The 11215-nt window shown below is 36.3% G+C and overlaps 1 protein-coding gene across 1 annotated transcript in view; it reads right to left on the bottom strand.

Annotated features, from left to right (window-relative positions):
- LOC107597955 (BMP/retinoic acid-inducible neural-specific protein 1-like) overlaps positions 1–10923 on the bottom strand; it is a 35052-nt gene extending 24129 nt beyond the window's left edge. Inside the window, exons 1-2 of the mRNA XM_016289167.1 lie at positions 10806–10923; positions 9235–9447 (exon numbers count right to left, since the gene is read on the bottom strand). Of these exons, the coding sequence (XP_016144653.1) occupies positions 9235–9447; positions 10806–10923 (331 nt within the window). The remainder of the gene's footprint in view (positions 1–9234; positions 9448–10805) is intronic.
- Positions 10924–11215: the final 292 nt, after the last annotated feature.

Genomic DNA, 11215 nt, shown 5'->3' with positions numbered 1-11215 from the left:
AAAACCTGCCCCCCCCCCCCCCGTTACATATGATCAGTTGTCAAATGTATTCATGTTAAATGTATTCACATGTAAATAAACATACTACAGGTATATGAACATATGTAACATTAAAAACATTTACACCGGAACAATAATGATATAAACGGTGGCTATAAAGGCGCTGAACACTCGCCTCTTCCAATCGATAATCTGACAGCACTTAACATGTAACAAGTATGCCGTACATTATTTATATACACTCTTAAAAATAAAGGCTTCAAAAGGGGGGTTTCACAGTGATGTCATAAAAAAGGCTCTACAAAGAACCTGAAATGGAACAGTTCTGAAAAGAACCATTTGTGAAGAACATCTGCAGAATGCAAACTGTGATCCCGCATTTTGTCCATAGCACTCTTACTATTCCTGCAGTATAGCGTGTATGTGCTGTGTATAGTATGCAAAATAGTATACATGGAATAGCTGGATGACCTACATATTACAGCTGGCAAACTGTGCAGTATAAACCAGAGCACAGCGTGTGTGAAACTGTATCCTACAAAACAACGTGATTGACTTGAACTTCCAACATCTTTTTGTCAGTAGATTTTAAACAAGATGTAATGTAAAAAATGCAAATTAACAATCTGCATTTCTGAGATAAGTGGACCCATGCTACGAATAATAATATGATGATGTGACAAAAATGGGTAACACTTCATTTTACAGTGTCCTTGTTACATGTTTTTATTATAGCAATAATAGTAAATTATGCACAATTACAGTGAACAAACTCTGAACCAAACCCAATAGGAAGTACATGTTGTTAAATAGTATTACTCTACTTCATTGTATAATTACACAGTATTAAGTGCACCTTAAATAAAGTGTAGCCCAAAAATATAGCATGCTACAAATGTTGCCTAATGAATTCTGTTGAGGCCATAGTCAGTGTACTTTTGTGTACAAAAAGTGTTGATTATAAGCATACTTGTATTTTACTCAACATTGTGAAATAACACCTTTCACTGAATATTTATGTGTGCTGTGCATTTCAACAATCAACTGCAAAACTACTGACATCTGAGGGAGTCGGTCTCTTATCGTGAGCATCACGAGAGCTGTTTCCCATCTAGAGCGTTCCAAATCATTCACTATCTGCGGTCTTAAACTGTATCCACACTAGAAGTGTTGAATCAGCAGATCATCTCAAGATCTTCACTAACTACTGACCAACCAGCTGTGAGCTTCATTTCAACAACAGTGACATAGAAATAATAAGATTGAATAGAAAACTGTTGGTATAGAAATTGACTTTACTTGGGTTCCCTTGTTAAAGACTTTAGCATACATAATAAAAGAGCACTTGTTATAGAAATAATATACTTAAAGTTTGAACTCAATGCAATGTTTTAGACACTCAAACATATGAATTGCAATTAAATGCAAATGTGTTATAGTTTACATTTCTATTAAATGCAATTAGTTGTAACTTTACAGTGCTTTATTTTGAGCCATTTCAGCAGGACTTAAGTACATCTTTGTGTACTTTCATAACTACTTCTATTGTCTTTGAAATATGGTTAAATTACTGTTGAATGTACTGACAAGCATTTACGGTAAACTAAAATATACTTAAATATAATTTCTATTGAAACTTGTATGCCATTAAGCTGCATTTTAATAAATGTAAAAATATATTAACTTTCATGTGCTTTAGTATGTTAGTCAACACATTTAATATATTTTAAATTTACTAAATATGTGTATTTCTTAAAAGCACACCAAAAGATTAGATGATTGAACATGTATTTTAAATAATTTGACATTATTACAAAGTGCACTTTTTAAAAGTACTTAAGTCTGTTAAAACACAGTCATTAAATGCCTCTCTTTAAGTACACTTGAGTGGCCTTATATATATATATATATATACACTGTATATACACATACACACACACACATTTTAAATTTAATCGGTTTGATTCCCAGTAGACATATGAACTTATAAATGCCTATCTTAAATGCAATTTGGGTAAAAGCATCACCAAATGTATTTACATAAAACTGAAAACCAATTTAAATTGAAAGACATAAGTCGCAAGTCATACATTGAAAGATGTAACTGTCAGAAATTGTATCTGTCCGCTGAATGCATGTTGTGACACAAAGGACACTTCTATTGCATATTTACATACACAGTCTCGGATTATGATTACCTAACAACACGTAAGGTCATTTAAATGTCACATGTCATCAGTTAAAGGTCATAAATTGTAAAGCAAAACCCAAGTAGTGCCTTAATTTAAATGCATTTACTGACATTCTAGCTGCTTTTCTTTTCACGATTTCTTGATTTCTGATAGGTATCAACATACTGCATGCTAACCAAACTTATCGATCACAATCTGAGGTTTTATGTTTCCCAACATGCCACACACAGTTCAGAAGCCACAGTTGCTTCATATGAAGACAGATAAACAGGTTTTGTAACAGATTTCATGTCGCATATGTTCTGGAACCTTAAACCACAGTCACAAGCTGATGTCTTCTGTCTGTTTGGCTCTCATCTTTCTGCAGGCATGTTAATGTTATGTGCACATCCATGACTGTCAATTAACCTGCTAGCATCAACCTTTCGATCCCTGTGACCTTTATTTTCGGCTGTGTCTATACCGTTCAATCTCAAGAGAAACGTGCTACAACAAGGGCACACGGCGCACACCCCGACGCTAATGTGAGTAACCTTTAAAGGCAGCATTAATAAATCAGATTTCCTGTTAATCAACCGATTAATCAATGTAAGGACGTCTACAGCGGACAAAGAACAATGAACCTTAATTTGACCTTGAGCTGCGGTATAATTACAAGCTCTCCATCTGTCCACTATAAAGCAGCTGCTCCTCCGGCGTTGATATCCGAACAGCAGCGTCTCGCACCGTTTGTAATCACAGATATTATGAGGCGCGCTCAGGTATTAGCCTTGCGTTTCTCTGGATTATACAGCGGTTTGTGATTTATTGTGGTTCTCTGGACTGGAACAGGCATATTGCTTCTATCGATTTTCCATTGGGTTTTATGGTCATATCGTGTAGGTGACGGAGGGCAAGGGCTTTCGTGTCCGCGGATTCCCTTGAACACTGCGTCTAATCGCCATTTCATTTTTCTTTGCTTTGCAATAAACTCTATACGGTTATAATGACCAATAAATGCTGTAATGCCCAGCAGCACAGCCGCTGACCTGCTCAACACTTAAGGACGAAAACCATTTGTAATTCCAAAGACTGTTACACATTCGTCAGCGTAAACAAACAAACAAGCATGTTAACTGATGATATTTTAATCAACTGTTAATAACATGCAATAGTTTTGAGTATAACAATTCATTTGGTGAGATACCAACAGGAACAAAAAAAATAGTGTATAGATATATCGAATGAATGTCACTATGGATAACTGAAAAAATTTAGTTAAATGTTTTAGTCAAAATATTAAAATATTGTGAAATAGATTGTATTGTTTATATATATATTTTATATTTATATTTTGTATATTATGTTATCATTTAGTTGTAGTTACAGTTTTTGAAATGTATTTTGTGTATGTAATTATTTAAATGTTTATATATTTATTTATGTCTATTTAGTTTTTGTTAAGGTTTAGGTAGCAGTTTGTTTAGCTTTAGTTTTTTTTTTTTGTTTAGTGCTAATATACCCTTGATTGATTGATAATGGAGCATTTTAACATGTTGATGCTAGTGTTTCCCTAGTTGTAGTGGTGTGTTCATGTCTCTTTAGTACTCTGAGACATTGTGTTCTGCTGAGTCCCACATGGTGGGATTGCCAGAGCGTTCAGAGACTTTCACAGAAGCACACAGATGCTTGACACACATGCTGGCTTTAATGTGGATCAGACGGCATCATCCTCTTGGCAGTGTGTGTGTGTGTGTGTGTGTGTGCTCTCCGCTCATGTTTATCTGCCAACATAATGACACACTGTAAAACGCACGACTGACACTGAGAGCACTGACCTCAGGCCTGTTATCGTGTCTTATGACCCCTAGAGCAAACGCCATTTACTGACACACTGAGACATGATGAGAGACAGAGAAACCATGAATGAAGCCGTACAGCTCATTCTCAGAAAACTGCGCATTAAAATCTCCCTCAGCACCACCAGAAACAGAGACTAACTCAATGACACAGTTGAAAGTCAGTGTAAAAATATTTATCTAGCAGATATCATTCCATCACATCACATTATGTATGTTAATATCACTGTTTTTTGATCCAAGCAAAATACTTTTAATGAGGGAAATGTCACAGTTTAACAATTTTCTTAGAAAATACATAAAACTACATTTAAATATATTATTTAAATTGTATTTAATATAATTATGACAGGGACACACCCGGATTATTATAGACATTTATTTATAATAATTAACTGATTTTTTTTTATTAAAAATTAATTTTCTTTTAATAGGTTGCCAATGTAGAATTTCTCATTTTGTTTCTTAACTTGAATGACTAAAATAAATAAAACTAGACAAAAATAAAAATAAATAAATAAAATAAATAAACAACAACAACAACAACAATATATTAGAGATACAAATGACAAAAACAACAAAATGACTAAAGTTGAACAAATTAAAGTGAAAACAGAAAACAAAAAAAAAGATTTGACTGAAAATATTAACAAAAGCTAAATAGTATCTCAATGATACTAAAATAACACTGGGACACACATAACTATAGAGACAGTGAAAGAATAAGCACCTCCATTGGCTGCACTGCATTTGGTTTTATTCTGTTCTTACAGTCCAGCATCATATTCCCTCTTACTATCCAATTTCTCTATGCCATAATTAGAGCATCAAGTTTAACCACTAAGCCAGAACTGATATAATATTCCAACCCCTGAATACAAATTCCCCCGTGAAAGCCAAACGACAATGTCAGAGCAATTACACTTGACAGCTGTGTATCTATAAGAAACTGAGCCCTTAAAGGACAAAAAGGATATCAGACTCCATTCCCTTTCAGTCGGTCACTCCGAGTCACGTCGGTGACTGACAAATTGGGATCTCGCTTAGAGAGACCAATCCACTTCGAGTGTAAACTAAACGAGCCAATGCATATTGGCAAGCAGATATCATGGAAAAAAAAGGATTTTCTTGCTCTTTTGAATTAGTTACATAGACTCTTACATGTTTGAACATTCACAACCTCACATTATTTATTAGCAGTGTTTATTACCATCATTATTGCTATCAGTAGGCCATCATGTAAAGCTAAATTGTAACAGTTTGGGTGCAAGCTTTTTTGGTATTTTAAATAAAATAAACATTAACTGAAATAAAATAACATATTAAAAAAGAAACGTCACATTTTCATTTCGTTGACCTTGATGTACTTGAAATAACAAACTAAAACTGAAATATTAATTAATACAAATTTAAATGAATAAATAAAAATAAATGAGAAAAACACAATAAAATTACTAAAATGTATATAAAATTAAAAATATTATTAAAATATTAATGCTTATATAATGTGTATAATAACATTTATATTTTAATATCATCAATATAAATAAATATTAACTACTACTAAATTACAATTACATAACTAAAACTAAATTTCTTAAAACAGAAAATACAACAATAATAATAATAACAATAGTACCTCAATGATACTAAAATAACACTGAACTATACTTTTATATTAAATACTGAAAGGCATGTCTAAAATTGACTAAATTGAATATTCTAATCTCATAAAAACAATTAATATACCAATAAAAATGTATTGTAAAGATATATTAATATAGATAAAATATCAATATTTATATAATGCATATAATAATATTGAGATTTTAATATTATCATAATAAATAAATATTAACTACTACTAAATTACAATTACATAACATAAAATACATTTCTTAACACAGACAAAACAAAAATAAAAACTAATAATTTTTTTAAACTTTAATAGTATCTCAGTGATACTAAAATAACACTGAACTATACTTGTATATTAAATACTGAAAGGTATCTCTAAAATTGACTAAAATTAATATTCTAATCTCACAAAAATAAACATGCATATAATCATTGTAAATATAAATTAATATATATAAAATATTTATATTTATATAATGTACATAATAATATTTCGATTTTAATATAAATAAATATTAACTACTACTAAATTACAATAAATATTAACATATTAACAAAAGCTAAATAGTATCTCAATGATACTAAAATAACACTGGGACACACATAACTATAGAGACAATAAGCACCTATATATATAGTTTTTTTTGTTTTTGTTTTTCACAGTCTCCTCTTCTCTCTCAAGGTAAAGGACCAGCACACAGAGAATACACACATCAAAACCAGTTCAAAGTGTTCACTTACTCCGGAATCAGAATACCATCTGTGTTGTCAACCAGAAGAATCTACAGTGCAGCCGGCGGTAACATCATATTTGATTTGAACATTATTCATTATATTAAGATAATTGCAAAAGAATAAAATATTTGTTCCCTTTCAGTCGGTCACTACAAGTCACGTCGCGTCCGACAAATTGGGATCTCGCTTAGAGAGACCAATCCACTTCGAGTGTAAACTAAACGAGCCAATGCATATTGGCATGCGGTGATTGCATCCAGCTGCCGCTGATCACAGCGTGAGCATAAAAAGGCAGCCGGTGCAACGCAAACCAGCTTTTCGCTTCGGAGCCGAGCGACAACATTGTTCTGCTCCTACCAAACTGCTTCGTGTGTGACGAGTCTAGCGCACTCTCGGGAGCTTTTTGTGTTGGCGGACAGCGCTTCAGCGGTGGTCGTTCCTGTGTCAAGTGGGTTGCGCACTTCAGGCTGCACTAAACCCCTGTCATGCTGCAAGCGGCCATTTCCAATGTGCATCTCAGCACTTAAAAGAGCATTTCCCTTGAAGAGCCAATTTCTCTAAAAGAGTACAATAAGCGGGTGAGTCTTTGTAAAGACGACGGATCGTCTTTTTAAAGATGCCGTTTCACCCGTGCATTTCTGGATGCGGTCGTTACCTGGCGCCGGGTGATGGTCACGATCGCTGCCTCACGTGTCTGGGCATTAAACACACTTTGGTGGCGTTCGCGGATGAGTCATGTTCCCATTGCGGGAAGATGACCATCTCAGAGCTGCAGGCCAGGCTCCGTTTCCTCCAGGGGGGAGGGGCTCCATTGCCTCTGCCGCGATCTAGTGTTTGTCCTGGCAGCAGCCTGTCGTGGACTACTTCGGGAAGCAGCACGGGTGGTCTGAGGTTTAGAGTGGTGGCAAACCCCTCAGGGAACCAACCCTCAGGGGACCATCGCTCCTCTAGCACTTTGCAACCAGTTGAGCCACCAAAGGAACACGCTGGGCTCTCTTCAGAGAGCGTACCAGCGGTATCCTTCGGTGCTCCTTCCGACGACCGGATGTCGATGACTGCATCTGAGGGAGAGCTCTCTGGAGAGGAAGATTCGGCTGCGCTGCAGCCCTCCGAGATGATGAGAAGGCCTGAATCGGATCCAGAGATGTCGGCTAGGCTTTTCCGGGCCGCCGAGAGGGTAGGGCTCGACTTCCACCGTGTCCCGGGCCCTCGAGGTTGGACGATTAGTTTCTCGGGGTGGCTCGTGCTGGTTCTCAGTGCCTTTCTTCCCGGAGGTGCATGAGGAGCTCACCAGTTCATGGACAGCACCTAAAAGCATGACCTGACCATGACCCTACACCACAAAGGGGTGCAGGCAGCTCGCACAGAACACTGGAAGTGAACTTTGGTAGGGATCCCAATTCGTCAGTGACTCGGAGTGACCGACTGAAAGGGAACGTCTTGGTTACATATGTAACCCTCGTTCCCTGGCGAAGGGAACGGAGACGTCCCGTCCCGTCGCCACGACTGCTGTACCACCGCTGAGCGGCCGGGTCACCAGCTCGGCTCCTCAGCGAAAACCTGGTATGCATTGCACCAGCTGCCTTTTTATGCTCACGCTGTGAGCAGCGGCAGCTGGATGCAATCATCGCATGCCAATGTGTATTGGCTTGTTTAGTTTACACTCGAAGAGGATTGGTCTCTCTAAGCGAGATCCCAATTCGTCAGTCACTGACGTGACGTCTCCGTTCCCTCCTTCAGGGAACGAGGGTTACGTATGTAACCGATATGTTCTGCCCTGCACAAACACACGAAATGTGATAATGAATTGGCATTTACAGACATTAACAGAATGATTCGTTCTCAAACGTTCCACAGCACTGAATCTCACGAACCACAGAAACAGATATAGCAACCATAAAACTGAGCATAGTTAGGACAGGAACTTAAATAGACTTATCCACTCTAAAGGCAAGACACTACAGAAAAACATCGTTGTTTCAGGCACTGCTCCATTTTGAGAATGTATTATATTGGGTATAAAATACCCCAAAAATACACATTTAAGTATTTATTCATTCATTTATTTATTTATGTTTTGCACTTTATCTACAATTAATATCTCAGCAACACTTATTCACCAAATGTTACAGTTTTATTCATGTTCATATTCTGAAAGATTTTACTTAAAGCATTTGTTCATGCATCATACACTTCATATATTTTTTTCACTTTATCTATTTGCATCGGTTTGTTCATATAACATTCGCCTGACTTTATACAATATTTTATTTCCTAAAAACATGATAAATATGTATTGTTTTTTTTGTCTGTCTCTTGACAGTATTTTTGAATTTAACAGGATGATGAAAAGAGAAAAAAAAACAAAACAAAACAAATAACTTTATTTTGTACTTTAATATGTCAAAATAAACAAACAATTAATGATAATAATAATAATAATAATAAGTTTCATATTACTGTTCTGGAAACGTATGCAATTTTGTTTGCATATTTAATTAGATAATGCCTCAGTTGCATACTTAAACATAACATTTCAGAAAACTTATAATACAAAACAATCAATTAATAGTGAATAATCAACTGGGGAAAGTAGGATGATATCTATTAGTTAAAAGTTTTTACCCTATTCACCTGTAGTGCCTTAAAACCAAACAATATTTTGGTGCAAACTAGTCTATTAATTGGTTGTAATGTGCACTTTGCCAAATTAGGCACGCACCACTACGGTTAGACTGCATGAAATATCCATGTTCCTCTATCACATTGAGTCTGCATTCAATATGAATCGATAATAAGATGGCTGTGCATATGTCGGTGGCAGCACTCACCTCCCAGCGTGGCTGAGATCAAGATGTGCGTCCCATATTTCTTGATGATGGTGTCGATGAACTGTTGCGTGGACGGCCGTCGCCCGAGCAACCGCATGCTGCGCTGGAACTCCGGCATCAAGGGCAGAGGATTCCGGATCAGATCCCGCCTCTCGATGGCCGTGTTCCTCACCTTCCAACGTGCAAACTCCCTGCAGAGCAGACCAGACCAGACTTTGAGTGAGGACCACGACAAAACCGCCTCAGTGGTTTAGTGGCAGAAGATTATTTTCGACTGTTAAGCAGACGGTTATATATTCTTTCAAACAAACTTACAGTAACCACAAAAGAATATTTAAAAAGCAGTCATAGTGTGTTTTTTTTCTCCTGCTGGTAAACACACACACACACACACACACACACACACACTCTCATACGGTCTCTCTAAGCGAGATCCCAATTCGTCAGTCACTGACGTGACGTCTCCGTTCCCTCCTTCAGGGAACGAGGGTTACGTATGTAACCGATATGTTCTGCCCTGCACAAACACACGAAATGTGATAATGAATTGGCATTTACAGACATTAACAGAATGATTCGTTCTCAAACGTTCCACAGCACTGAATCTCACGAACCACAGAAACAGATATAGCAACCATAAAACTGAGCATAGTTAGGACAGGAACTTAAATAGACTTATCCACTCTAAAGGCAAGACACTACAGAAAAACATCGTTGTTTCAGGCACTGCTCCATTTTGAGAATGTATTATATTGGGTATAAAATACCCCAAAAATACACATTTAAGTATTTATTCATTCATTTATTTATTTATGTTTTGCACTTTATCTACAATTAATATCTCAGCAACACTTATTCACCAAATGTTACAGTTTTATTCATGTTCATATTCTGAAAGATTTTACTTAAAGCATTTGTTCATGCATCATACACTTCATATATTTTTTTCACTTTATCTATTTGCATCGGTTTGTTCATATAACATTCGCCTGACTTTATACAATATTTTATTTCCTAAAAACATGATAAATATGTATTGTTTTTTTTGTCTGTCTCTTGACAGTATTTTTGAATTTAACAGGATGATGAAAAGAGAAAAAAAAACAAAACAAAACAAATAACTTTATTTTGTACTTTAATATGTCAAAATAAACAAACAATTAATGATAATAATAATAATAATAATAAGTTTCATATTACTGTTCTGGAAACGTATGCAATTTTGTTTGCATATTTAATTAGATAATGCCTCAGTTGCATACTTAAACATAACATTTCAGAAAACTTATAATACAAAACAATCAATTAATAGTGAATAATCAACTGGGGAAAGTAGGATGATATCTATTAGTTAAAAGTTTTTACCCTATTCACCTGTAGTGCCTTAAAACCAAACAATATTTTGGTGCAAACTAGTCTATTAATTGGTTGTAATGTGCACTTTGCCAAATTAGGCACGCACCACTACGGTTAGACTGCATGAAATATCCATGTTCCTCTATCACATTGAGTCTGCATTCAATATGAATCGATAATAAGATGGCTGTGCATATGTCGGTGGCAGCACTCACCTCCCAGCGTGGCTGAGATCAAGATGTGCGTCCCATATTTCTTGATGATGGTGTCGATGAACTGTTGCGTGGACGGCCGTCGCCCGAGCAACCGCATGCTGCGCTGGAACTCCGGCATCAAGGGCAGAGGATTCCGGATCAGATCCCGCCTCTCGATGGCCGTGTTCCTCACCTTCCAACGTGCAAACTCCCTGCAGAGCAGACCAGACCAGACTTTGAGTGAGGACCACGACAAAACCGCCTCAGTGGTTTAGTGGCAGAAGATTATTTTCGACTGTTAAGCAGACGGTTATATATTCTTTCAAACAAACTTACAGTAACCACAAAAGAATATTTAAAAAGCAGTCATAGTGTGTTTTTTTTCTCCTGCTGGTAAACACACACACACACACACACACACACACACACTC

The sequence above is a fragment of the Sinocyclocheilus grahami genome, unplaced genomic scaffold (genome assembly GCF_001515645.1).
Source record: "Sinocyclocheilus grahami isolate Dianchi unplaced genomic scaffold, SAMN03320097.WGS_v1.1 scaffold241.1, whole genome shotgun sequence".
In the NCBI taxonomy this organism is placed as follows: Eukaryota; Metazoa; Chordata; class Actinopteri; order Cypriniformes; family Cyprinidae; genus Sinocyclocheilus; species Sinocyclocheilus grahami.
Note: the sequence above shows the minus strand (reverse complement) of the source record. Positions and strands in the feature narration are given on the sequence as shown.